This window comes from Trachemys scripta, chromosome 12, assembly GCF_013100865.1.
Source record: "Trachemys scripta elegans isolate TJP31775 chromosome 12, CAS_Tse_1.0, whole genome shotgun sequence".
Classification (NCBI taxonomy): domain Eukaryota; kingdom Metazoa; phylum Chordata; order Testudines; family Emydidae; genus Trachemys; species Trachemys scripta.
The window spans coordinates 38580866-38605575 of record NC_048309.1 but is presented as its reverse complement, the minus strand read 5'-3'; the positions used below and the strand labels follow the sequence as shown (position 1 = coordinate 38605575).

General features: G+C 44.6%; 1 protein-coding gene across 1 annotated transcript; it reads left to right on the top strand.

The window, feature by feature from the left end:
- Positions 1-7093: 7093 nt before the first annotated feature.
- LOC117885434 (olfactory receptor 6F1-like) lies at positions 7094-22244 on the top strand. The gene is made up of 4 exons (XM_034786741.1): positions 7094-7331; positions 15290-15433; positions 19295-19518; positions 21300-22244. Exons 1-4 carry the CDS (start codon positions 7094-7096, stop codon positions 22242-22244), a joined length of 1551 nt encoding a protein of 516 aa, XP_034642632.1.
- The last annotated feature ends 2466 nt before the right edge of the window (positions 22245-24710 follow it).

Genomic DNA, 24710 nt, shown 5'->3' with positions numbered 1-24710 from the left:
AGAGAAGGGAGATGATTCTCTGCTTCCACACCTCAGTATAAATCCAGAGTACCTCCATTGCCATCAGTGGGGCAATTTCTCCTGTCACATACCCTGATGTAAATCAAAAGTTATTTCACTGAAGTTAGTGGATTTACACCAGTGTCAGACTGGTATGGAAGGAGAATCAGGCCCAATATGTCCTTATAGTTATGCTAGAGTTTACAGTGGAAGTAAAAAACAAAAGAAAATAAACAAAACACCATAGGGAAATATACTTACTCTGTGTATATCAGTTCAATGATTCCCCGCTCTGGCAAACCTGCCTTGCTGTGCAGGATGATTAATTAGCTCACATTTCCAGCAGTGGGCAATATATTTCTTAATACAGATAGTTTAAAGTATCTTTAAGGGGCAATCTGACTTTGGCTAAAGGATCTACCTTTCCAGCTCTATTGCCGGAGCTGGTCAATAAAACCCACTCCCTTCGCAGTCTGCTTCTCCGGGTATTCTTGGTTCTTAACAAGTTACGTTGCCAGAAGGCTGGCTGTGAATGTGATTAATCCAGTCTTCTAAATTGAATATTTGATGATTTCATAACCAAAAGATTCTGGAAAACTGTGTCTATTTCTATATTGGTTAGACCCTCATCCACTTCAGAAGATCAGCGTCTGCCAGTAGACACTGCCTTTGGCTGACAGGTGTATGACAAGTGAAAAGGTTGTATGAGGAAGCTCATTTTATATTCCTCCCCAGCCCCTCTGGAGTTGGTCTCAGCAAAATTGTACAGACTTCCTGGTAATGTGCTAAGCCAGGGCTGGATTTAGACATAGGCAATATTGTGCCTAGAGATCAAGCTTCTGGATTCATGTGATTCCATCAAAATCTCACCTTTCACTGGGGGAGAAAGGAAGTTTCACAGCTCTTGAGGTAATAACAGAAAGCTGGAAAATGTAAGCTGAGTGTAAGCAATGCAGGGTTCAATCCACAAAGGGGGCTTCGGCTCAGCATTGCAGCACCCAACTTTAGGTGCCCCGCTGCACGTTGAAGTTAGGCTGCCGGGCTAGCCATATATAATGCACGGGGAGAGTTAGGCACCTAAGCATAGGTTCCATAGCAGGCAGAATGTGGCATGAAGAGTTGCCTCAGCTAGTCAAAAGAAATGGTCAAGGAAAGGAGTGCAACTTAGACTTCAAGGGGAATCAGATGCCTAAATCCAGGTCAGCAGGAGGCACCTATTTCTGTTTGCGACTCTCAGCTATGAAGTCTACAATGGAGACTGGTGCCTACACCAGCTAGGAGGAGGTAGCACCATGATCTCCCCCCCCCCATATATTATAGCTCAGTGGTTACAGAACTCAAATGCATATGGAAGACCTTAGTTTAAATCCCTACTCCACCTGTCTCAGAGCAAGGATGTGAACCCCTAGCCCCACATGAGTGCCCTAACCACTGGGCTTTAGGGCCTTTTGGGGTGGCTCTCTCTCTGACTCTCCTGTTTCAGATATTCTACTTTTTATAAAATATTTAAATATTCAGTGGGCCACAGAGAGAAAGAGAATTACTCTATAACCTAGTAATTTGCATCCTCGCCTGGGAGCTCCAGGTTCAGTCCCTGCTCTAATGAACCTCATCCCTGGAGATAATCTTGGTCAGACCAGTTTCTCTAAGCTTCATTTTCCTGACACTCTTCCACATGAATAGGAGCTATTAGCATTAATGACCCTCCATTTGACCTGTTCCGGGAAATACGTGCCACAGCCCTGGCAGCAGAGTCCTGATTCCACATACACAGATGCATTCAGTGACATGGCAATTTCACAAGGTCAACCAGAATTCATAAATTGGGCATAGACAGATTCCACAGTCATCATCCTGAAAGAGAGATTTCCCTGGATCTAACTGATAACACAAAGAACATGTTATAAAGGTTGATCCCTTAGGCTTTATTCCATCATTTTGTTCAGTGTCACTTGTGTACTTTTAAATGAAGCACTCCCCACAACAGAAGGGGAAAACAAAAAAATATAAAACTTTATTTAACCATTTAATGGTAAGAATCTGGTATATACAAACATACAGAACTTGGAAAGGAGAAATAAATAGCCTTGGAATAATAAGGGAAATTAAGGAGCAATGTGCCAAGAAGTACAATGAGATATTTAAAGCTGTCTAAGAGAGTTTGGACCAGATTTTTAAAAGGTATTTAGGTGCCTAGAAGGATTTTCAAAAGCATCTAGTCACCTAACACTCATGGATGCTTTTGAAAATCCCCACTGGTACCCAAATGCCTTTAAATTTTTGACCTTTTGTGTGCAAGTCTTCTTGATGACTTTGATAAGTTCAGCCAAAGTGAGAAATTAAGAAAATATGCTTGACCGTAAATAATGTTCATGTCCAGTCATGCTTTATAATAAGGGTAATGGAATAACAGTTTAGTTACATTGTGATTAGCATAGTCTTATGTTTTCAATATGTAGTCACCAGAAAATCATATAAACTGAACAACCACATAACAGATGGAATTATTAATGCGCTTGGCTGTTCATGATATTTTCAAGGGCATATCTTCAGCTGCCGTGAACTGGTGTAACTCCATTGGAGTTACACCAGCTGAGGATCCAGCTCAAGCATACTAACCAAATTGTATTGATGCTGGCTAAGATTGTTAATGGAATCTGGGTGATAAACTTCTGCGGGCTGCCCCGAAAATGCCAGCCTCTGCAATTGTTCTCAGTTACACAGCACACTTCCTGATTATATGGTTCAGTGGTATTCACAGATAGTGAAAGAAACATAAGCACACTAATTACAAGGCCATTGCACTGTAATTGCAGTACTCTTACTTTAAAGAGTAATGTATATCCCTGTTTTATATTTATATAGGGCTCATGTTAAGGTAGATTTTTGTACACCCATTCTTTTTCTCTGGGGCACATTCATATAAGAACATAACAGCCATACTGGGTCAGACCAAATGGCCATCTAGCCCAGTATCCTGTCTTCTGAAAGTGGCCAATGCCAGGTCTTTCAGAGAGAAAGAACAGAAGAGGTAATCATCAAGTGATACATCCCCTGTCCCCATTCCCAGCTTCTGGCAAACAAAGGCTAGAGCCACCATCCCTCCTAATAGCAATTGATAGACCTATTCTCCTTGAATTTATATAGCGTTCATAAAGAACCGTTATAGTCTTGGCCTTCACAACATCTTCTGGCAAGGAGTTCCACAGGTTGACTGTGCATTATGTGAAGCAATACTTCCTTTTATTTGTTGTAAACCTGCTGCCTATTAATTTCATTTAGTGACCCCTAGTTTGTGTTATGAGAAGGAGTAAATAACACTTCCTTATATACTTTCTCCACACCAGTCAAATTTATAAATGTCTAAAAATCACATCTTTATTTGAACCAAAAAGCAACACCTTGCACTTTACAATTACTATAAAAACAATGAATGACATATATACAGAAAAATATATTGTCCAATTACCTTCTTCTGGGGTCATGATATATTTTTCCTACAGGGTTCTTATTATTCCCCTATACTCTATCATATTTATAACTTGTCACAAAAGTTCCTCCTCTACCTTGGTGGGTCCTGCACCTATTGGCAGATTTGCTTGCCACAGAGATTCATGGCAGCCCTCAGTTTGGCCACTTTCGTGGCTCGAATCTGATGTTTTACTCAGATAACCTCATCACCGGCCAGCATGGGGAAAAGGAAGGAGAACAATCCCCACAGTCTCTGCTGATCCACCATGTGGGTCGGGGAACAGCCCAGAGACCTTCCCCTCTGGTGGAACCCACAGTCCAGGTCAACTCCTCCTGTGTCGGATCAGGAGTTGGGAGGTTTGGGGGGAACCAAGGCCTACCTTCTACTCCAAGTTCCAGCTCAGGGACCTGTGGACTGGAACTGTCTAGAGCACTTCCTGGAACAGCTGCACAACAGCTACAACTCTCTGGGCTACCTCCCCATGGCCTCCTCCCAACAACTTCTTTATCCTCAACACAGGACCTTTCTCCTGGTGTCTGATAATACTTGTACTCCTCAGTACTCCAGCAGTACACCTTCTCACTCTCAGCTTCTATTACCTCTTGCTCCCAGCTTCTCACATGCACACCACAAACTAAAGTGAGGTCCTTTTTAAACTCAGGTGCCCTGATAAGCCAGCCTGTCCTAATTGATTCTAGCAGTTTCTTCTTAATTGGCTCCAGGTGTCCTAATTAGCTTGCCTGCCTTAATTGGTTCCAGCAAATTCCTGTTTGTTCTGGAACTGCTTCTGTTCCCTTACCCAGAGAAAAGGGACCTGCTGGTTCTGCAGGCTGAGATACCTGCCTTCCACTCTTTTGAGGCTGTTCTCCTGGCCGGTTGTCCCCCTGGCGGTGGCGGTGTCTGCTGCTGCTATGGGGAGGACCCTGCTGGTGTGACCCTCAGAAGGGAGTGCGAGGCCCCACTTTTCCCATCATTTTTGGGGCCTCCCTTGGCTGGGTTGCTGCTGCCCATGCTGCTGCTGCTGGGGAGATGTTAAAGCTGCAGAGGGAGTAGAAAAGGCCTTGCTTTGTGGAGGGGGTTTGTAACATCCTTTCTTCTGTGGTGGTAGGTGCCTTTGCTGTGGGGAGCTGGGGGAGTGGCCTGGGGCCCTCCCCCTAATCCACCTGCTCCACCACCGCTGTCCCCTCCACCTTTCCACCTGCCTTCTGGCTCTGTTCTCTGCTCCCCGGCCCAGCAGTTTGCTCTGCCCTCTAACCATCCAAAGAACGTAGCGGCAGCAAATGGGCATTTGTTTTTCAGAAGCCCGTGGGTGCTCGTTTCCTTTCCCCTCCCTTGGCTTTGTCCTCCCTCCCCTGCTGCATTTGGCCGGTGGGCCCCCTTTTCCTCTGCCTTGTCCACTGCCCTGTTCTTGCAGCTGCTTGCCCCCTTTCCCTTTGCTGCCTGCCCCGCCCGTCCCCCTTCTACTGCCCTGTTTGCTCTGGTTTGCCCTGTTTTGTTTTTTGGTCCTTGATTACTTTGTTTGCCCCGCCCTTGTCCCATGGTGCAGGCGTGGTTGCCAGCCCCTTTCCCCCCCTCTTTTAGTTTGGTTGTTTTCAAACCCACCCTGTTCTTTGTTCCATGCCTGAGGCATACCTGATTTAGCCCTCCCCTGCATTCTGCCCCCTTGCTTCTTGACCTCCCTCCAGTTCAGCCCTTATTGCCTGTGTTCCCATGTTCCGCTGTTGGTGTTTGAGATTCCCCCCTCCCCCTTTTTTTTCATTGACTCCTTCACTGATGCACACTCCCCCATGATGTCTTAGTTTTTCCCTTCCTTTCCTTAGTGCAGCCAGGGGAGTCAGTTTCTTTTTCATCTTGTGCTGGAATTGTGTTCCTTGTCTTCCTTTGTCCTTTTCTGTTGGTGCCCCTCCACCCTGCTTTCAGCCTAGTGGGTTGGGTGTGGTAGCCGTTCTCCCCCCTCCCTTCCCCTTCCCTTCCCTCCCACTCCTCCCTCTCCTTCCTTCTATTTCCCGGCCCTAGCGGCTGTCCTCTTCCTTCCCTTTCTGTGGTGTGTGATTCAGGCAGTGGGAATTCCCTGGCCGCCCCTGCAGTTCCCTTACAGTCCCCATCCCCACACCCTCCCTTGCGATGGCTGCCTCGACTGCCGCTGCCGGGCTGCGTGCCATCATTGCCATTGAGGCACCGGTGGGCACGGATAGGGGCTCCTGAGACTCTGCTGCTGCCATGACCTCGGCCGCCTCCACTTCTGGGACTGCTCCCTTGGCTGGTGGGAAGGGCCCTGCCCAAAAGGTGAAACCCCCGGTGACAGTGGTTCCTTCCCCCGCTGCGGCCCCATCAACGGCCACAGCTCCCTCTTCTCCCTTGCCCGTTGTTCCCTCCACCAGCTCTAGGGGTGCCACTCCCTCGGCCCCCAGGGCGTACGCCCAGGTGGCTGCAACCCCTCTGCTCACTGCCTCACCGTCTGCTCCAGCCGCCTCCCGGAATGCCATTCCCGGCGGCCAGGGCCCCTTTCCCACCCTCACCAGGAGCACGGGATGCGTTGCCTCCTGGTGCCGGCCTCGCCCCACGTAGAAACATATGTGTGGGCGTTGGCGTGGGTGGTGGGGCCCACGGCTGTGGTGGTGGCCTCTAAGATGTTGGGGAAGGTGGTGTTCTTCCCGGCGTTGGGGGCCGCTGCCCAGGAGGTGGTGGAGAGGGGCTTGGCGGTGGGGGGCATCCACGTCCCCCTCGAGCCTTTGGAGGACCTGGGCGTATGGGTGGTTTTCTCCTCTGTTCCTCCCTTCCTCCCCAATGCTGCCCTTTTGCCTTCCCCTCCACCCTGGGGAGGGCCCTGTCCGTCCTCAGCCCCCTTTCGTTGGGCTGTAAGGACCCTGCCCTCCGCCACGTTTTGTCATTCCGCCGGCAGGTGCAGGTTCAAATTCCGCCGGCGGCATGTGATGGGGAGGCTCTGGAGGGGTCCTTTCTAGTGCCCCATCGAGGGGCCCAGTACTGGGTTTATTATTCTTCGGGGGTGGCCCAGTGCTTTCTCTGCCGGGTGACAGGGCACGTCCGGAGGGAATGCCCCCTGGCCCGGCTTGGAGGGGCATCTGGGACCCCCAATACTCAGAAGGGCGTCAGCTCTATAATTGCCAGCGGCCCTGATCGCCTGGTCCCTGGGGTCACCCCTCCTCCATCTGTGACCATTGTCAACTCCGCACAGGTCTCGGGGGAGACCCCCCCCAATGTGCCCAGCTGAGTGTGCTCGCCCCGCTGCTGAGGTGGATAGTAGACTGGGGCCCATGGAGGAGATGGTGGCAGGGGCGGTAGCGGGACTCGAGCGGGGCTTGCCTCAGGGGGAGTTTGTCCCTTTCCCTGTTGTTCAGCCCTTGTCTTCCCTTACCCTCCCGTCATTGCCCTCGCTCCCAGGCCGTGACCCAGCTGGCCAGTCCCCTCTTCAGGGAACTGGGAGCTTGTGCGGGGGAGACACCACAAGCGGGGAGCTCAGGCCCAGCACCCCCCCCTCATTAGCGAGGGAGAAGGGACCCCCTGTACAACTATGAAGGGGGTTGCTGGTGCTCAGCCTTCCATTGACTCCCCTATGACGTTCATCATTTGGAGTCGGCCAAGGTCACTGCAGACACGGAGATGGGTAGTACCACCTCTCCTACGGAGTCCCTCCCTGAGGGGGTTATGGACGGCGCCCTCGCTGCCCCGTTGCCATCTGTGCCCCCTGTAGGGGCCGCAATGGCTACTGCCCCGGCTGCTGTCGAGGGGGAACCAGTACAGGCGGGTGGGGACTTTGCCTCTATTTTTGCTGAGATCGAGGCCTTGGGCTTGACCCCAACCACTGAGGGAGTGGATGCCCCCCTGTTAGAAGGCCTTGGTAAGGGTGATTGCTCTCTGGTGCCCCCCCCTTTCCCTTCCCTCTGCCTCAGGTGGTTGCCCCCGTTTTGGCCTCTGCAATGCCCTGGGCCATGTCCATCTGCCCGGCCATGAATGGTAATCTGGTTGACGCCGCCGTGTCCATTGTGGCAACAGCCGACACCGAGCGGCTGGGCTCTGAGCCCACGGGTGCCCTACCCCATGAGGCAGCTCTCGCCTACCCCCAGTGCTGTAATTGTGGGTGCCTCGTTTAGTGGCGCCTCTGAGCCTCGTTTAGAGTGTCCCACTCCCTTGCTGCCCCTTTAACTACCGTGTCAGGTCATGAGTCACTGTGCCCCGGAGACTCTGCCAATCAGGCCCTAGATTTTTGTCCCTGCTCCCTGCCCTGACCCTGCTCCCGTCCTAAATCTGTGTCCTGTCCCTGTCCCCGACCCTGTTCCAGCCCTTGTTCCTGTCCTTAACCTGTTTTCCTTCCCCCCTCCTGTTGCTGCCGCCCCGGGGTTGCCTCATTTTCTTTTTATGGAGGCCCCCGGGAGGCAGTTTCTGTTTTTCCCTCTTCTGGCCCATCAGAAGCTGCAGTTCTCCCTTCGCCATCGTCCCTAGGGCCGAGTGTTATGTCGGGTGGCACAGTGCCGGATGGACAGGCACCGTGGTGGGGCTCTGATCCCTGCCTGCCCGCCTTGCTGGGCCATGGGGCTGGCAGGGGGGTCCAATCAGGGGACACCCCGGGTTCCGTGACCCCAGTCCCTGCCACACAGAGGAGCGAGATGCCCTCTTTCTTGGAAGACACTCATGGCTCCACAAATAGAGTGCATCTCACTCTTCAGCGCTGGGGCAATTTCCATCTTATTCTTCAGACCGTGAGGGCCATTATGGGGGAGGGCAAAGGGACTGGGGAGCGGGATGCTGCAGCTTACCAGCGTGCCTGCAGCTTCCGTGATGCCCTGCTGGCTTTCGGGGTTGGTCACAGTTTGCTGCGGGGTCCGACAGGTGCCGCTAGTGCCCCAGACCGTGAGGATCATCCCTAGCCCTCCTTATGTTGCCGTCCGTCTTTGCCACTTTGAACATCCACGGCTGTAGGTTGGGTCTCCGCAGGTGCCAGGTGCTCTCCTTCCTTTGGGAGGGGGGGTACTCGGTTATTTTCCTGCAGGAGACCCACATGGATCCAGCCGCCGAAGTGAGCTGGCGGCTGGAGCGGGAGGACAGGGTCTACTTTAGCCACCTTTCAGCCCATCAGGGCAGGGTGGCGACCCTGTTCTATGCCCTGGAACACTCTCCTGTAGCAACACAACCTTTACACGTTATTTGACCATCCAATCAACATTAAGCATTGTCTTACATATCCCATGGAATACGCATAGGCAGGCTTCAGTTTACATAACCTTTTTTGTCCATGCTAATTTCATGTCATCATGTCCCTTTTCCAATTGTTTTATTTACTTTGATCCTACTACTCAATATAGGGACTTTTCTGTTTTTTTCCCAATACAGGGACTTTTTGTCACTACATTTTATGTATTTTATTGTACTGATTAACCTCCTTTTATCTATGTCCTTCAACACAGTATAGAACATCATCTTTGTCTTACACAGCAGCTATAAGCATTATTTAAAGAAGTCTCTACATAAGGACGCATTTTGCAAGCAACACTCATGTCAAGCAAAGCCTAGGCTAAAGCCAGTTAATTTAGCTTAAATATTACACTGGTCTACAATTTTTGAGAAGTCATCTGCTTCAGAGATAAAATGTGCTATTTATTATGTATTTTGATGTGCTGAATTCAAATCTGACAATTAAAACAACTGATTGGCTACTGTTTCTAAGACATTTAAGTTTTTACATTTTATGTATATTGTGCAGATAGTAGAGTTTTAATCATAAATTGTAAAACTAGATCTTTTACATGATAATATTTCACCTGTCCTGTTTATGTAATTTAAAAATCAGCAAAAGGGTTATATAAATAAAATTTATTATGAAACAAAAGGCAAAAAACTATTATGTACATAGTTTATTCCTATTCAGTGTCTACTCGGCGCTTCTTGGCTTGTCTCTTGCATTCATTAAATGGAGCATCTCTTGTCACTGTCCAGCAATAGTCTGCAAGCATTGATGGGCCCCATTTGCCCTGATAGCCTTTCTCCATTGTTGCAATGTCCTGGTGAAATCGCTCTCCGTGCTCGTCGCTCACTGCTCCGCAGTTTGGTGGAAAAAAATCTAGATAAGAGAGCAAAAAATCTATCTTTAGTGACATGTTGCAACCAAGGCTTTTGTATGCCTTGAGGAGGTTTTCTACCAACAACCTGTAGTTGTCTGCCTTGTTGTTTCTGAGAATTTATTGCCACTAACTGGAAGGCTTCCCATGCCATCTTTTCCTTGCCACACAGTGCATGGTCAAATGCATCATCTCGAAGAAGTTCACGAATCTGACGACCAACAAAGACACCTTCCTTTATCTTAGCTTCACTTCACCTTGGAAATTTTCCACAGAGGTACTTGAAAGCTTCTTGTGTTTTGTCAATGGCCTTGACAAAGTTCTTCATCAGACCCAGCTTGATGTGTAAGGGTGGTAACATTCACTGAGAAAACAACAGTACTTTGTGTATGCAGTCTGCAGACAAAGCAAGAGAGCAACAACCTTCAAATCGCCACAAAGCGGCCACTGATGTTGGTCATAGTTTATGAACCTCAAAAGTTGTTTCATGCTGTCATAGGTTTCCTTCATATGGACTGCATGACCAACTGGAATTGATGGCAAAACATTGCCATTATGCAGTAAAACAGCTTTAAGACTCGTCTTCAATGAACAGTCTCCACACATCTGGATTGTGAACGATGTTGAGGGCTGCCATCACACCATCGAGGTTGTTGCAGGCTACAAGATCACCTTCCAGGAGGAAGAATGGGACAAGATCCTTTTGACAGTCACGGAACGTGGAAACCCTAACATCACCTGCCAGGAGATTCCACTGCTGTAGTCTGGAGCCCAACAGCTCTGCCTTCCTCTTGGGTAGTTCCAAATCCCTGACAAGGTCATTCAATTCACCTTGTGTAATGAGGTGTGGTTCAGAGGAGGAGGATGGGAGAAAATGTGGGTCTTGTGATATTGATGGTTCAGGACCAGAAGTTTCATCCTCGTCCTTGTCTGACTCAATTGAGAATGATTCTGGTGCATCAGGAACCAGCAGTCCTTCTCCATGGGCTACTGGGCGTATAGCTGATGGAATGTTTGGATAATGCACAGTCCACTTTTTCTTCTTTGACACACCTTTCCCAACTGGAGGCACCATGCAGAAGTAACAATTGCTGGTATGATCTGTTGGCTCTCTCCAAATCACTGGCACTGCAAAAGGCATAGATTTCCTTTTCCTGTTCAACATATGTGGGGGGCCCACCTCTTGTCCTAATCTCCACTTTTGCAGCCAAAATAAAGGTGATAGGCTTTCTTAACCATAGTGGTTATACTGTGCTTTTGTGATGTAAAAGTCACTTCACCACAAACATAGCAGAAGTTATCTGCACTGTTCACACAAGTACGAGGCATCTCTGCTCACTTTGGCTAAACAGAAATGTGTCCCTTTGCAAAATCAAACACTGACAAATAAGAGAGCATGACACTCTATGATATCTAGAGCTGATATAGGGCAATTTGTTCCGCAGAGTGATGTAAGCTTCGTTATGATTGCATCATCCATGACTTCTAGGAATAACATGATGCAATTCATATCATGTATGACGCAACACCATCTTCAGATTGCATCATTCATTGTTTTGCCTAAAAAGGAAGTACTGTCCAAACCCAGTCATAGATTTATTCATAGATCCAGTCAAAGATGTATTTTAGTCATTTCTGGTTTAAAGTGAGATCCCTTCCCTTTATAACTCACTTATCCTCCGCCATTCCCAAGTCAAGGGTCGTATATACTGACCCAATAGCATATCTTGAAAACTAGAGCCAATCAACAATTTTAAGCATCATTTTCATTCTCAGTGACCCAGAATTAGTAAAGTTTGACTACATTTATTTCAGAAGCATTTTGGCTGTAGAGCAGTGTTACCCAAGCCTGTCCAAATTTATCTACCATACTAGACCCATGTATATGAGTCTTCCAACACCAGGTATTGATCAAGACACAGACTCATTCCTTAGTCTCCAACAACAGGGCACAAATTGGTGACAAATGCAATGTTGATATTTCTCCACCAGAATGTGGGCTAAGACTTACTAATTCATATCACAGAGGTCATCAACTCTCTATCAACGTAGATCTCCATCAACCTTTGTCTTTGGTCCTGTGGCCCATGCTGACATGAGGAATTGAAATCACACAGTACACTACTGAAGACCCTCTTAAGTTTTACTTTGAGGGTTAGGCGTAATGTAAGTCCTTCTCCATGCAGATTGATTTTCACCCTAACGAGTACAGAATCTGGCAACTGGCTCTGGACTGGAACAAGTGACAACTTCTGTATTCTATCCACAAACACAATTGCTCTTGTGTTGGCAGCTGATGTATATTTAAGAGCTCAGACCTACCTTTAAAATGGGGTGTCCATGTTGCCAAGCCTAGTAATTTTATTACAAGTTTTACACGGAGTTGAGGGGCTATTGAGTCATATATCCTGATTCTTCTCTCGCATGTCTTACACTATTATGGGGAGTAGCTTCTGATTCAGGGTCTAGTCCTACCTCAGTTAAATCAATTGGAAAATTGGACAGGTATTTTCAAATGTGCCTAAAATAATTTAGGTGCCAAATCACATTAATTTAAATTGGATTTGGGCACCTAACTCCCTTAATCTCCTTTGGAAATGCCAGTCTATGTCTCTGTAAGGGGAATGAAGATCAGGTGCATAATTTCAGCAATTAAGTTATTCCTTACTTAAATTTTATTTTGTCCTTAACCTAGGAAATTATCATTGTATTTACCGTGATTATGCCTGATATTGCTTGGTAACTTTCACACCCATGTGGATGACAAATGCTCTGACCAGCTCAGGATTTCATGAGCACAATGACAACCTAATGGAACTGAATAGCTAAGTATTAGGGCTGAGATCCATAGAGTTACTAAAGAGGCGAATAGGTGCCTAGCCAGGTTTTCAAAAGCATGTCAGTGTCTAACTTCTATTGAAGTCCATAGGATTCAAAATGTACTACATTAAAACACACTAGGGAACATCTAGTGCACACCAGCAGGGTCTAACTGGACCAATTAGTGTGCAACCATGATGTGCATTGCAGTGCCAGGTAGAAAAGCCCTGAGAAGCCTTAGGGCAAAATTTTCTAAACCACCTAGGTGACTTAGGAGCTTACATCTCATTGCCTCTTTAGTCAATTAGCTGCATTTGAAAATTTAAACATAAATCCTATTTTCAAAAGTGACTGAGGGCCAGATTTGTCAAGGTATTTAGACTCCTAATAAGATTTTCAAAAGCACCTAGGCACCTAATACTCACTGATTTCAATGGATGTTTGGCAGCTAGGAAGTTGGAAAATTCCACTAGGTGCCTAAATGCTTTAAAAAATCTGGCCCTTGGTCTTGTCTATACAGAGAAGACACAGCAGTTTAACTCAAATATGGTTAGTTAATCCGATGCAATTCTTGTACCTTTGTTTGGAGAAAGTAGTTAAGGACCTTAAGGTCAATGGCAATTGCGACAAATTACAACATGGTTTTACGAAAGGCAGATCGTGCCAAACCAACCTGATCTCCTTCTTTGAGAAAGTAACAGACTTTTTAGATAAGGGAAATGCGGTGGATCTAATATACCTCGATTTCAGTAAAGCGTTTGATATGGTACCACACGAGGAATTATTGATTAAATTGGAAAAGATGGGGATCGCTATGAAAATCCAGAGGTGGATAAAGAACTGGTTAAAGGGGAGACTGCAGCGGGTGGTACTGAAAGGGGAACTGTCAGGTTGGAGGGAGGTCACCAGTGGAGTTCCTCAGGGTTCAGTTTTGGGTCCGATTTTATTTAATCTATTTATTACTGACCTCGGAACCAAATGTAGGAGTGGGCTGATAAAGTTTGCGGATGACACAAAGTTGGGAGGTATTGCCAATTCGAAGAAGGGTCGGGATATCCTGCAGGGAGACTTGGATGACCTTGTAAATTGGAGTAATAGTAATAGGATGAAATTTAATAGTAAAAAGTGTAAGGTGATGCATTTAGGGATGACTAACAAGAATTTTAGTTATAAGCTGGGGACGCATCGGTTGGAAGTAACGGAGGAGGAGAAGGACCTCGGAGTCCTGGTTGACCGAAGGATGACTATGAGTCGACAATGTGACGTGGCCGTGAAAAAAGCTAATGAGATCTTGGGATGCATTAGGTGAGGTATATCTAGTAGGGACAAGGAGGTGCTGCTTCCGTTATACAAGGCACTGGTGAGACCTCATTTGGAGTACTGTGTGCAGTTCTGGTCTCCCATGTTTAAAAAGGATGAACTCAAACTGGAACGGGTACAGAGAAGGGCCACTAGGATGATCAGAGGAATGGAAAACCTGTCGTATGAAAGGAGACTCGAGGAGCTCGGTTTGTTTACCCTAACCAAAAGACGGCTGAGGGGGGATATGATTGCTCTCTTTAAATATATCAGAGGGATAAATACCAGGGAGGGAGAGGAATTATTTCAGCTCAGTACTAATGTGGACACGAGAACGAATGGATATAAACTGGCCGTGGGGAAGTTTAGGCTTGAAATTAGACGAAGGTTTCTAACCATCAGAGGGGTGAAATTTTGGAACAGCTTTCCGAGGGAAACAGTGGGGGCGAAAGACCTTTCTGGCTTTAAGATTAAGCTAGATAAGTTTATGGAGGGAATGGTTTGATGGGATAATGTGATTTTAGTCAATTGGTCAACAACGTGCCATCGCTGGTAAATAGTATCAATGGTCAATGAGGGTCTGGCTGGAGAATCTTGCCTGCATGCTCGGGGTTCTACTGATCGCCATATTTGGGGTCGGGAAGGAATTTTCCTCCAGGGTAGATTGGCAGAGGCCCTGGAGGTTTTTCGCCTTCCTCCGCAGCATGGGGTGGGGGTCGCTAGCTGGAGGATTCTCTGTGACTTGAAGTCCTTAAATCACAGGATTTGGGGATTTCAACAGCTGAGTTAAGGGAAAGGGAGTGGGTCAGCTTTTCTGGCCTGCATCATGCGGGAGGTCAGACTAGATGATCATAATGGTCCCTTCTGACCTTAAAGTCTATGAGTCTATGAGTTTGTGGACCCTTAGGTATAAAACTGGTTATATTCATTCAGTTTGCACCTGAAAATTAATATAAGTGAGGTTGAAAATAATATAATAATACCCACACACAAAGTTTCACTCTTTTAACTAAACTGGTATAAAAACACACCTTTCATTCTGTCAGTATAACTTTTTTGTGTAGATTACAGGTAAATTTTTTACAAGCACCAAAGTGTTTTAGGATTTTCAAAGGGAATTAGGTGTCTAGTGGGATTTTCAAAGGCCTAGGCACCTAAATCTCATAGAATTAAATGGGAGTTATGTACTTAACCTGCATACGTACTTCTGAAATTCCCACTAGGTACCTATCTGCCTATCTTTAGGCATCTGAATGCCTTTAAATATCTGGCCTCTGGTGCTTTATACTACTGTATCTTACACCACTTATTAAGCTGCCTAAATGTGGATGTAGTTGCCTAACTTTGGGCAGCCACTTAGGGACAGATTTTTAAAGCATCTAATGGGATTTTCAAAAGTACATAGGCACCTAACACCCACAGAAATGAATGGGTTTTAGATTCCTAGATGCTTTTGAAAATTCCAATAGGCATCTCAATACCTTTAAAAATACGGCCTTTTGTCTTTTACAAATGGAGAAACTGAGGAACAATGAACTTAAACAATTACACAGTGGTCCATCAGCAAGTCAATGGAGACACAGAACCAAGGTCTCCTAATTTCCACTGCTCTTCTTTAACCAAGGACATCATCCTTACTATGTCAGGCGGTTGGCACTAGAAGAAGACAGTGAAATTCTGTTGAGACCAAATCCCAAGGGCACTTCTGAGGAATATAAAGTAGGCTTATTCGTAAGACCTGTTGAGTTGCCATACATAAACAAAGCAGGTAAGGGGAAAGGCGGCAGGGTGATGATGAACTGGTAATGGAATGAGACTCTAATGAATATTGATATCTGCAATAAGTAGGAAGATGTTGAAATGTTTGATTTATAACTGGAGGAAAAATATGGCACCCTCACTTTCAATGCATTTTTTTCTCAGAATCCAAGAATGCTGCATTCTAAGAAGAGAAGATAATGCATGAAAAGCTAATAATCTAGGTCCACTAGAGAGAGAGAGGGAGAGAACACACCCCAGAAATATACTTTAAACCAAGTATATTAATAATTATATTTTCTATATTTGGTGATGTGACCTACTGGGCCATATCTTGTTGGAAGGAAAAGGTTTCCCACAGTGAGTAATTGGTACACCTGTAACATATTCCCATCTCTCTCTCTCTCTCTCTCTCTCTCTCGCTCTTTCTCTCTCTCTCTCTCTCTCCCTTTTTTTCACTCATATTTTTCAACTCTTGAGTGCATAAGAGAAAATAGCTATATGATAGATCTGTGGAACTCGCTGCTGAGTCACATAGTCACCTGAGTCACATAGATAAGAATGTAAAAATGGATTGCCTATTTTCTCTTAGAGGTAGACTGAGGTTTTCGTAGCCACAAATGCTACATGGATGCCCACTCCTCATTCATTATTCATGGGAATGTATTTGTTTAAAAACAGATTTTAAAAGGTATTTAGGCACCTAATGAGATATTTAGAAGCATCTAGGCACCCAAAAATCATAGGCACCTAGCTGCTTTGAAAAATTCCACTCAGCCCCAGAATCCCTGACAGCTTTTTAAATCTCAGTGATAGCCTGGTTTGGTAGATGGGAAATAAGGAGTTGGAGATTGTCCCAACACTGTCAGTGATATACTGTGTGAAATTTGTATAAACCATCTGTGCCTCAGTTTCCCCTTCTGTAAATAAATGAGATAATACTATTCACTTGCCTTAGTGAAGTGGTTTGAGATCTACAAATGAAAAAGCACCATGAGTTTCTTCCCAAGCCTACTAGAGTGAATGGAAAGAGTACCATTGACTTCCTCCGTTATTCGATGAAGCCCTCTATAATAATGGTAATTAGGGCATTAGAAGGCAGTAGCTCCTGATCTTGCTTCCATGCTTTCACCCTGTCTTCCGATGCATCCCTGGCCAAGATCCTTTACCCCTATTTTCTCCTTATATAGCAGAGGATTGATAATGGTTAATATTTACTACAGAGGGGCATTGGGCCCATTTCAAATAGCATTGAAGTCACAGCTACAAAGGGCAGTACTTTCCAGCCCATTGTAGAATGAAATAGCTCATGAGTGGAAGACGTAAAGAGGTGTAGAAGTATAAAGTATTATTATCTTTGCCAAACTCATCTCAAATTAGAATAAGGAGCATAAGCAATATGGGTGGGATTTTCAAAAGGGTCTATGGGAATCTGGCATCTACATTCCACTGAATAACAATGAGATTTGCATTTTTAATTGCTTTCAAATATCCTTTGAAAATCCCATTACACCATGACGATCAATCATTTATCCTTCAGGGCAAAATTTTATTTCCATCTCAGCTGAGCATGGAATGTGCCTCTGTCCAGCACTGCAAAATCAGGGACATTATTTTTGGTTTATAATTTCTTCTTTTGTGAAATGGGAATAATGATCCTGAACCCACTTGTAAAATGCTTTCAGATCTCCTGCACAAAAGCTTGGGATTATAATTAATGAGCATCGTCAATTAAGCACGTCTGGTACATAAATCTATATGAAATTCTTGTTCCGTTCTCACTTACATGTTAATATGTCATGAATAGGCTTGGCAGAATGTTATTTTTATTATTTCTAATTTTGATGAGTAATATCAATAATAAAATATTTAACGCATTTCTTTCCATTTTTTTAATTTAAATTTTCATAGTTGCACAAAATTATGGGGTGGGGGAGACTGTCTGAGAAATGACAGACTCTGAGATTCAAAAAGTGAAATGTCTATAAACCATTGAAATACAAATTGTTAACATTACATGTCAAAATAGAGAAAGTAAATATCCTTCATTCAACAGCTCAGACCTGTTTTTACCATTCATTCACTAGTCCATTTCTAACAAACCTAACTGAAAAGTCTAAATCCCTGGATTTTTACTCTAATATGTTCTCAAAGCATTTTTCTTACTTTGCCTATCTGTGAATTTTAAGTATTATTAATAGAAATAGGTTTTCATCACTTTATGTGTGCATGGTGACATCAACATTTGCCAACATTTATCAGTACCAACCTAATCCTTCCAAGCCTAGTCATGAGGTTTGTTCCTTGATTGTTAGAATTTGATCCTGGGCAAAATGTAAAATCTGTTTTAATGTTAGATACAAAGGGGGAGATTTTCAAAAGATTTTCAGTGGGAGTTGGGCCACACGGTCCTCTTTGCCTTTGAAAATCTTCACCAAAGACAAACATCATGGTCATGTGCGAAGAAGAAGACAAAAATAACCCCAGTGTTTCAAAGCTAGGTGTTGGGAAGGCTAGCTGAGTTTTGAAATAAGTTGGAGAGTCAGGAAAGATTTAGGAGGAAAGGATAGGAGTTCAAATTTTGCATTCTTGTGCTGGAATTAGAGTTTATGATTCTCTACCTTGGAATATACCAGTGTAAAATGTTCATCATAGAGCCTATAAGGAACAAATACAAATCCTGCATACCACAGAGCACAGCAGAGATTAATGAAGGAGAAAAAAACTGAGGACGGGACTGATCCATTTACTGTAATACTAGAAGAAAGGAAATTTTCAGGGAAACTGGGATATTTTCCCTCCTATTCTTCTTCATGCTAAATTCTGTAGAGTTGTTAAAATGGGATTTGCACATCAGTGATTTTCCAAAGAGTCCATGTGTCCATAACCTAATGGAGTTCAATGGGTATTGGGTACCAAACTCTCTAAGGCATCGCTGAAAATCCCAGCTAACAGCATGAAGGGCCTTTTGACAAGGAAGAGCATGGGCAGAAGATGGAATGAACAATTAGTAGATCTAAAGTGCCATCAATGTTTTAAATGTCAATGGGAAAAAGGATGAAATGATCATGATCCCCTTCCCTTCCCTTGTCCTGTTTCTTGACAAACACTTGTTGGAAGTAGTAGCTGACTGAGGTTTAGGGAGATAGGGTAGGTGGTAATAATTATTCAGGCATTAGGATTCTGACTTGAACATTCAAGGAACATCCAATAATGCATTTTAACTCTTTCACTCTGTGAACATCTCTTGTGACCAACAGAATTTGAGACTTGGGTAGAGATGGAAAACCAATTCAGTGTGTTGGTTTTCACCCCCTGAGTCCTGGATTTCCTTCAGGCTACTATTTCCTTACAGAAAGACGTGTCCACCCATTGATGATGAGATTGTTTTGCATCAGGGGGACTGTGTAGATAGTACAGGATTTAACACTTTGCTTCTCCAGATGTTCAGAAAATCTGTGGAAAATGAATTTGGTCACCACGTGGGGTGGGATAACATTTCTAACAGTAGCTAAGAGCCAGATTTTTAAAGGTATTGAGGCACCTAGTGGGATTTTCAAGATCATCTAGGTGCCTAAAACTCACTAAAATACGCTCCTATCTCAGGAGGATGTTAAACAGAATCTACTAAAATTAGACATTTTTAAATCAGCAGATCCAGATAACAACATGGAATCAACATCAACTCAGCATGACAACCAAGTTCAGGATCTATTCGAGCTGTATCCTCCCTGTACTGTTGTACGTCAGCAAAACATGGACACTATGCCACACAGACTGGGCAAAGTTGGAGGTTTTCCACGCAAAATGACAATGTCGTATATTGGACATTATTTGTAATGCAGATGTTTATGGTTGCTTCTGTCTACAGACTACCAGAGCCATTGTCTGCAGATGGCGTCTTACACTTTTGTCACAAGAATGTCACAAGATGTTCCGGTGAACACCATTGTTCAGGTGGCTTGTAAGCGTTGGGATAAAATTCCACCAATTGAGAGGTGGAGGCAGCCCAGAGGCAGCCCTCCTATTACATGGGTTCATCAAGTCTATTCTGATGTTAGACTCTCGGGCCGTGAAGCCCTTGCAACTGCACCGGTATGGACCAAATGGTGAATGATCACTATGGCCAACCATTTGGCTAAGCATTGAAGAATCATAGAATATCAGGGTTGGAAGGGACCGCAAGAGGTCATCTAGTCCAACCCCCTGCTCAAAGCAGGACCAATTCCCAACTAAATCATCCCAGACAGGGCTTTGTCAAGCCGGGCCTTAAAAACCTCCAAGGAAGGAGACTCCACCACCTCCCTAGGTAACGCATTCCAGTGCTTCACCACCCTCCTAGTAAAATAGTGTTTCCTAATATCCAACCTGGACCTCCCCCACTGCAACTTGAGACCATTGCTCCTTGTTTTGTCATCTACCACCACTGAGGACAGCCGAGCTCCATCCTCTTTGGAACCCCCCTTCAGGTAGTTGAAGGCTGCTATCAAATCTCCCCTCATTCTTCTCTTCTAGAGACTAAACAATCCCAGTTCCCTCAGCCTCTCCTCATAAGTCATGTGCTCCAGACACCTAATCATTTTTGTTGCCCTCCGCTGGACTCTTTCCAATTTTTCCACGTCCTTCTTGTAGTGTGGGGCCCAAAACTGGACACAGTATTCCAGATGAGGCCTCACCAATGTCGAATAAAGGGGAACGATCACGTTCCTCGATCTGCTGGCAATGCCCCTACTTATACAGGCCAAAATGCCGTTAGCCTTCTTGGCAACAAGAGCACACTGTTGACTCATATCTAGCTTCTCGTCCACTGTGACACCTAGGTCCTTTTCTGAAGGAAAAGAAGATCCAGATAACTCACATCCAAGCATTTTTAAAATGCTGGCTCAGGAGCTCACTGGACATTTACTGTTGATTTGCAATACGCCTTGGAACACCAGGGTAGTTCCAGAAGACTGGAAGAAAGCTAATGTTGTGCCAATATTTTAAAAGAGCAAATGGGAGGACCAAGGTAGTTATAAGCCTGTCAGACTGATATCGATCCCAGGCAAGATAACAGAGTGGCTGATAAGGAACTCAATTAATAAAGAAATAAACTAATATAATTAATGTCATTTAACATGGATTTATGGTAAATAGATCATGTCAAACTAACATGGTATCATTTTTTATGGCATTACAATTGTGATTGATCAACATAATAGTGTTGATATAATAGACTTCTCTATGGAATTTGACTTGGTACTACATGACATTTTGATTAAACAACTAGAAGGATACTAACAGTCATGGTGGAATCTCCGTCACTGAGAATTTTTATATCAAGATTGGGTGTTTTTCTAAAAGATCTTCTGTAGCAATTATTTTGGAGAAGTTCTATGCCCTGTGTTATGCAGAAGGCGAGACTAGATGATCACAATGGTCCCTTCTGGCTTTGGAATCTATAAATCCATGCAAACAATGAGTTTAGGTATCTTAGTGTTTTTGAAAAACCTACCACATGCCTGAATACCTTTGCAATCTGGCCCTCAGTGACTTGAGAGCCTAAATCCAATTTTCAAAAGAGCTTTAATCTTTTAGAGCTGGATTTTAAAAGGTATTTAGGTGTCTCAAGCTTCAAATAGATGCTTAGTGGGATTTTCAAAAGCAGCTAACCAGATTAGTGTCCTAACCTGCTTATTAAGCATTTTTGTAAATCTGCAACGTTGGCATCTAAACATTTTAATCTCTAGCCCTTAGGCTCCTAAGCAACTAATGTGATTTTGTAATGGGACTTAGGCTTCTAAATCATTTAGGAACCTTTGAAAATTTTACTTGTGATGTCCAACAATCCATGGAACAAAACTGCCCCTGAATTATGATCTCTTGTATCTTGACAGATGGAGCCTATGACTGGAATAGAGAAGGAAAACCAGTCCAGGATACAGGAATTTATCCTCCTGGGATTCCCCGGCAGTCAATATTTGCAGATATCTCTCTTTGTGGTGTTTAGCATGATATACATCCTGACAGTTGCAGGAAATGTTGCCATCATAGTTCTAGTGAAGGCCCACCATCATCTCCACACCCCCATGTACTTCTTACTTTGCAACCTCTCCTTCCTGGAGATATGGTACACCACAGCCTGTGTCCCCAAGGCAATTGCAATCTTCCTGGGGAAAAGCAGAACCATCCCCTTTGGTAGCTGCATCCTGCAGATGTACTTCATTTTCTCCCTGGGTTGCACAGAGTATTTCCTTTTGTCTGCCATGGCCTATGATCGCTATCTGGCCATTTGCTACCCATTGCACTATAGAACCATCATGAACAGCACCAAGTCTGCTCAGCTGGCCCTTGGTTCTTGGATGTCTGGTTTTCTGGCTATTTCTATCCCAGCATCTCTGATAGCCAGGTTATTCTTCTGCAGCTCTAATGTCATCAATCATTTCTTCTGTAGCATAGATTCCTTGATCATTCTCTCCTGCACAAACACCTCGGTGATTGAGATGACAGCTTTCCTCATCTCGATCATTGTCATCCTAGGATCATGTTCCATAACGCTGGTCTCCTACATTTACATAATCTCCACTGTACTGAGGATCCCCTTGGCTCAAGGCCGGCAAAAGGCCTTTTCCACTTGCTCGGCCCATCTTATTGTTGTGACTATCTGGTACAGCGCCACCATCTTCCTCTATGTCCGGCCTTCCAAACAGAGCTCCTTGGAAATGAACAAGATTGTCAACACTTTGAACACTATTGTCACTCCATTGTTAAACCCTTTCATTTACACTCTGAGAAATAAAGAGGTGAAGGATGCTTTATGGAAGGTATTTGGTTGGACATAAAGTTGTTTTTGAATGGTTTAGATCTTACTGGGCCTGATTCTCAACCTGTGCTCATGTTCCCTTTGGTCAGAGCCAGCCCTAGAACAAATGGTGTCTCAGGTGAGGAGTGTCTTCAGCACCCCCCCTCCATTTGTTTAAACTTTTGAATACCTTATTTTTTACTAGAGCATAAGCTTTTGTGGGCTACTGCCCACTTCTTCGGATGCATATAGATTGGAACATATATTGAGGAGATATATATACACACATACAGAGAGCATGAACAGGTGGGAGTTGTCTTACCAACTCTGAGAGGCCAATTAAATAAGAGAAAAAAATTTTTTTGAAGTGATAATCAAGCTAGCCCAGTACAGACAGTTTGATAAGAAGTGTGAGAATACTTATGCTACCAGCACTCCCAGCTATCTTCGAGACACCACTGACTTCCTGAGGAAACTACAATCCATCGGTGATCTTCCAGAAAACACCATCCTGGCCACTATGGCCGTAGAAGCCCTCTACACCAATATTCCACACAAAGATGGACTACAAGCTATCAGGAACAGTATCCCCGATAATGTCACAGCTAACCTGGTGGCTGAACTTTGTGACTTTGTCCTCACCCACAACTATTTCACATTTGGGGACAATATATACCTTCAAGTCAGCAGCACTGCTATGGGTACCCGCATGGCCTCACAGTATGCCAACATTTTTATGGCTGACTTAAAACAACGCTTCATTAGCTCTCGTCCCCTAACGCCCCTACTCTACTTGCGCTACATTGATGACATCTTCATCATCTGAACCCATGGAAAAGAAGCCCTTGAGGAATTCCACCATGATTTCAATAATTTCCATCCCACCATCAACCTCAGCCTAGATCAATCCACACAAGCGGTCCATTTCCTGGACACTACTGTGCTAATAAGCGATGGTCACATAAATACCACCCTATACCGGAAACCTACTGACCGCTACACTTACCTACATGCCCGCAGCTTCCATCCAGGACACACCACATGATCCATTGTCTACAGCCAAGCTCTAAAATATAACTGCATTTGCTCCAATCCCTCAGATAGAGATAAGCATCTACAAGATCTCTATCAAGCATTCTTAAAACTATAATACCCATCTGCTGAAGTGAAAAAACAGATTGACAGAGCCAGACGAGTACCCAGAAGTCACCTCCTACAAGACAGGCCCAACAAAGAAAATAACAGAACACCACTAGCTGTCACCTTCAGCCCCCAACTAAAACCTCTCCAGCGCATCATCAGAGATCTACAACCTATCCTGAAAGATGATCCTTTACTCTCACAGATCTTGGGAGACAGACCTGTCCTCGCTTACAGACAACCCCCCAACCTAAAGCAAATACTCACCAGCAACCACACATCACTGAACAAAACCACTGACTCAGGAACCTATCCTTGTAACAAAGCCCGATGCCAACTCTGTCCACGTATCTATTCAAGTGATATCATCATAGGACCTAATCACATCAGCCATACCATCAGGGGCTCGTTCACCTGCACATCAACCAATGTGATATATGCCATCATGTGCCAGCAATGCCCGTCTGCCATGTACATTGGCCAAACCGGACAGTCTCTACGCAAAAGAATTAATGGGCACAAATCTGACATCAGGAATCATAACACTCAAAAACCAGTAGGAGAACACTTTAACCTGTCTGGCCATTCAGTGACAGACCTGCGGATGGCTATCTTACAACAGAAAAACTTCAAAAACAGACTCCAACGAGAGACTGCTGAGCTGGAATTGATATGCAAACTAGATACAATCAACTCAGGATTAAATAAGGACTGGGAATGGCTGAGCCATTACAAACATTGAATCTATCTCCCCTTGTAAGTATTCTCACACTTCTTATCAAACTGTCTGTACTGGGCTAGCTTGATTATCACTTCAAAAAAAATTTTTTCCCTTACTTAATTGGCTTCTCAGAGTTGGTAAGACAACTCCCACCTGTTCATGCTCTCTGTATGTGTGTATATATATCTCCTCAATATATGTTCCACTCTATATGCATCCGAAGAAGTGGGCAGTAGCCCACGAAAGCTTATGCTCTAATAAATTTGTTAGTCTCTAAGGCCCTATTGCTATAAAGCCAAGTTAACAAAATTTGAGCTGTGAGCAAAGTCAGGCCCTGTTATAAAACATGCCTGCTTCCATTTTCACTGAACCTGGCAAGAGCAGGGCTGGTATTGCAAAACTGCACACATTCCTTAGAAGTACTAGGCACAAGACACTCACGCAAACTCATTGCAGAAGGGTGGTACCAGAATACCCCAATACAGTGTTATGGTGTAAGCATGCTCCCAGAAGATGATACAAGGACGCACTGACTTCTCTTAAAGATAAGGCCAGGATGACATGGTGATGGATAGAGTGTTTTGATTAAACCAACATGTACAAGGTAAAGGGTGGTAACGTCAGAGGGGTAACACGTAACTTGTT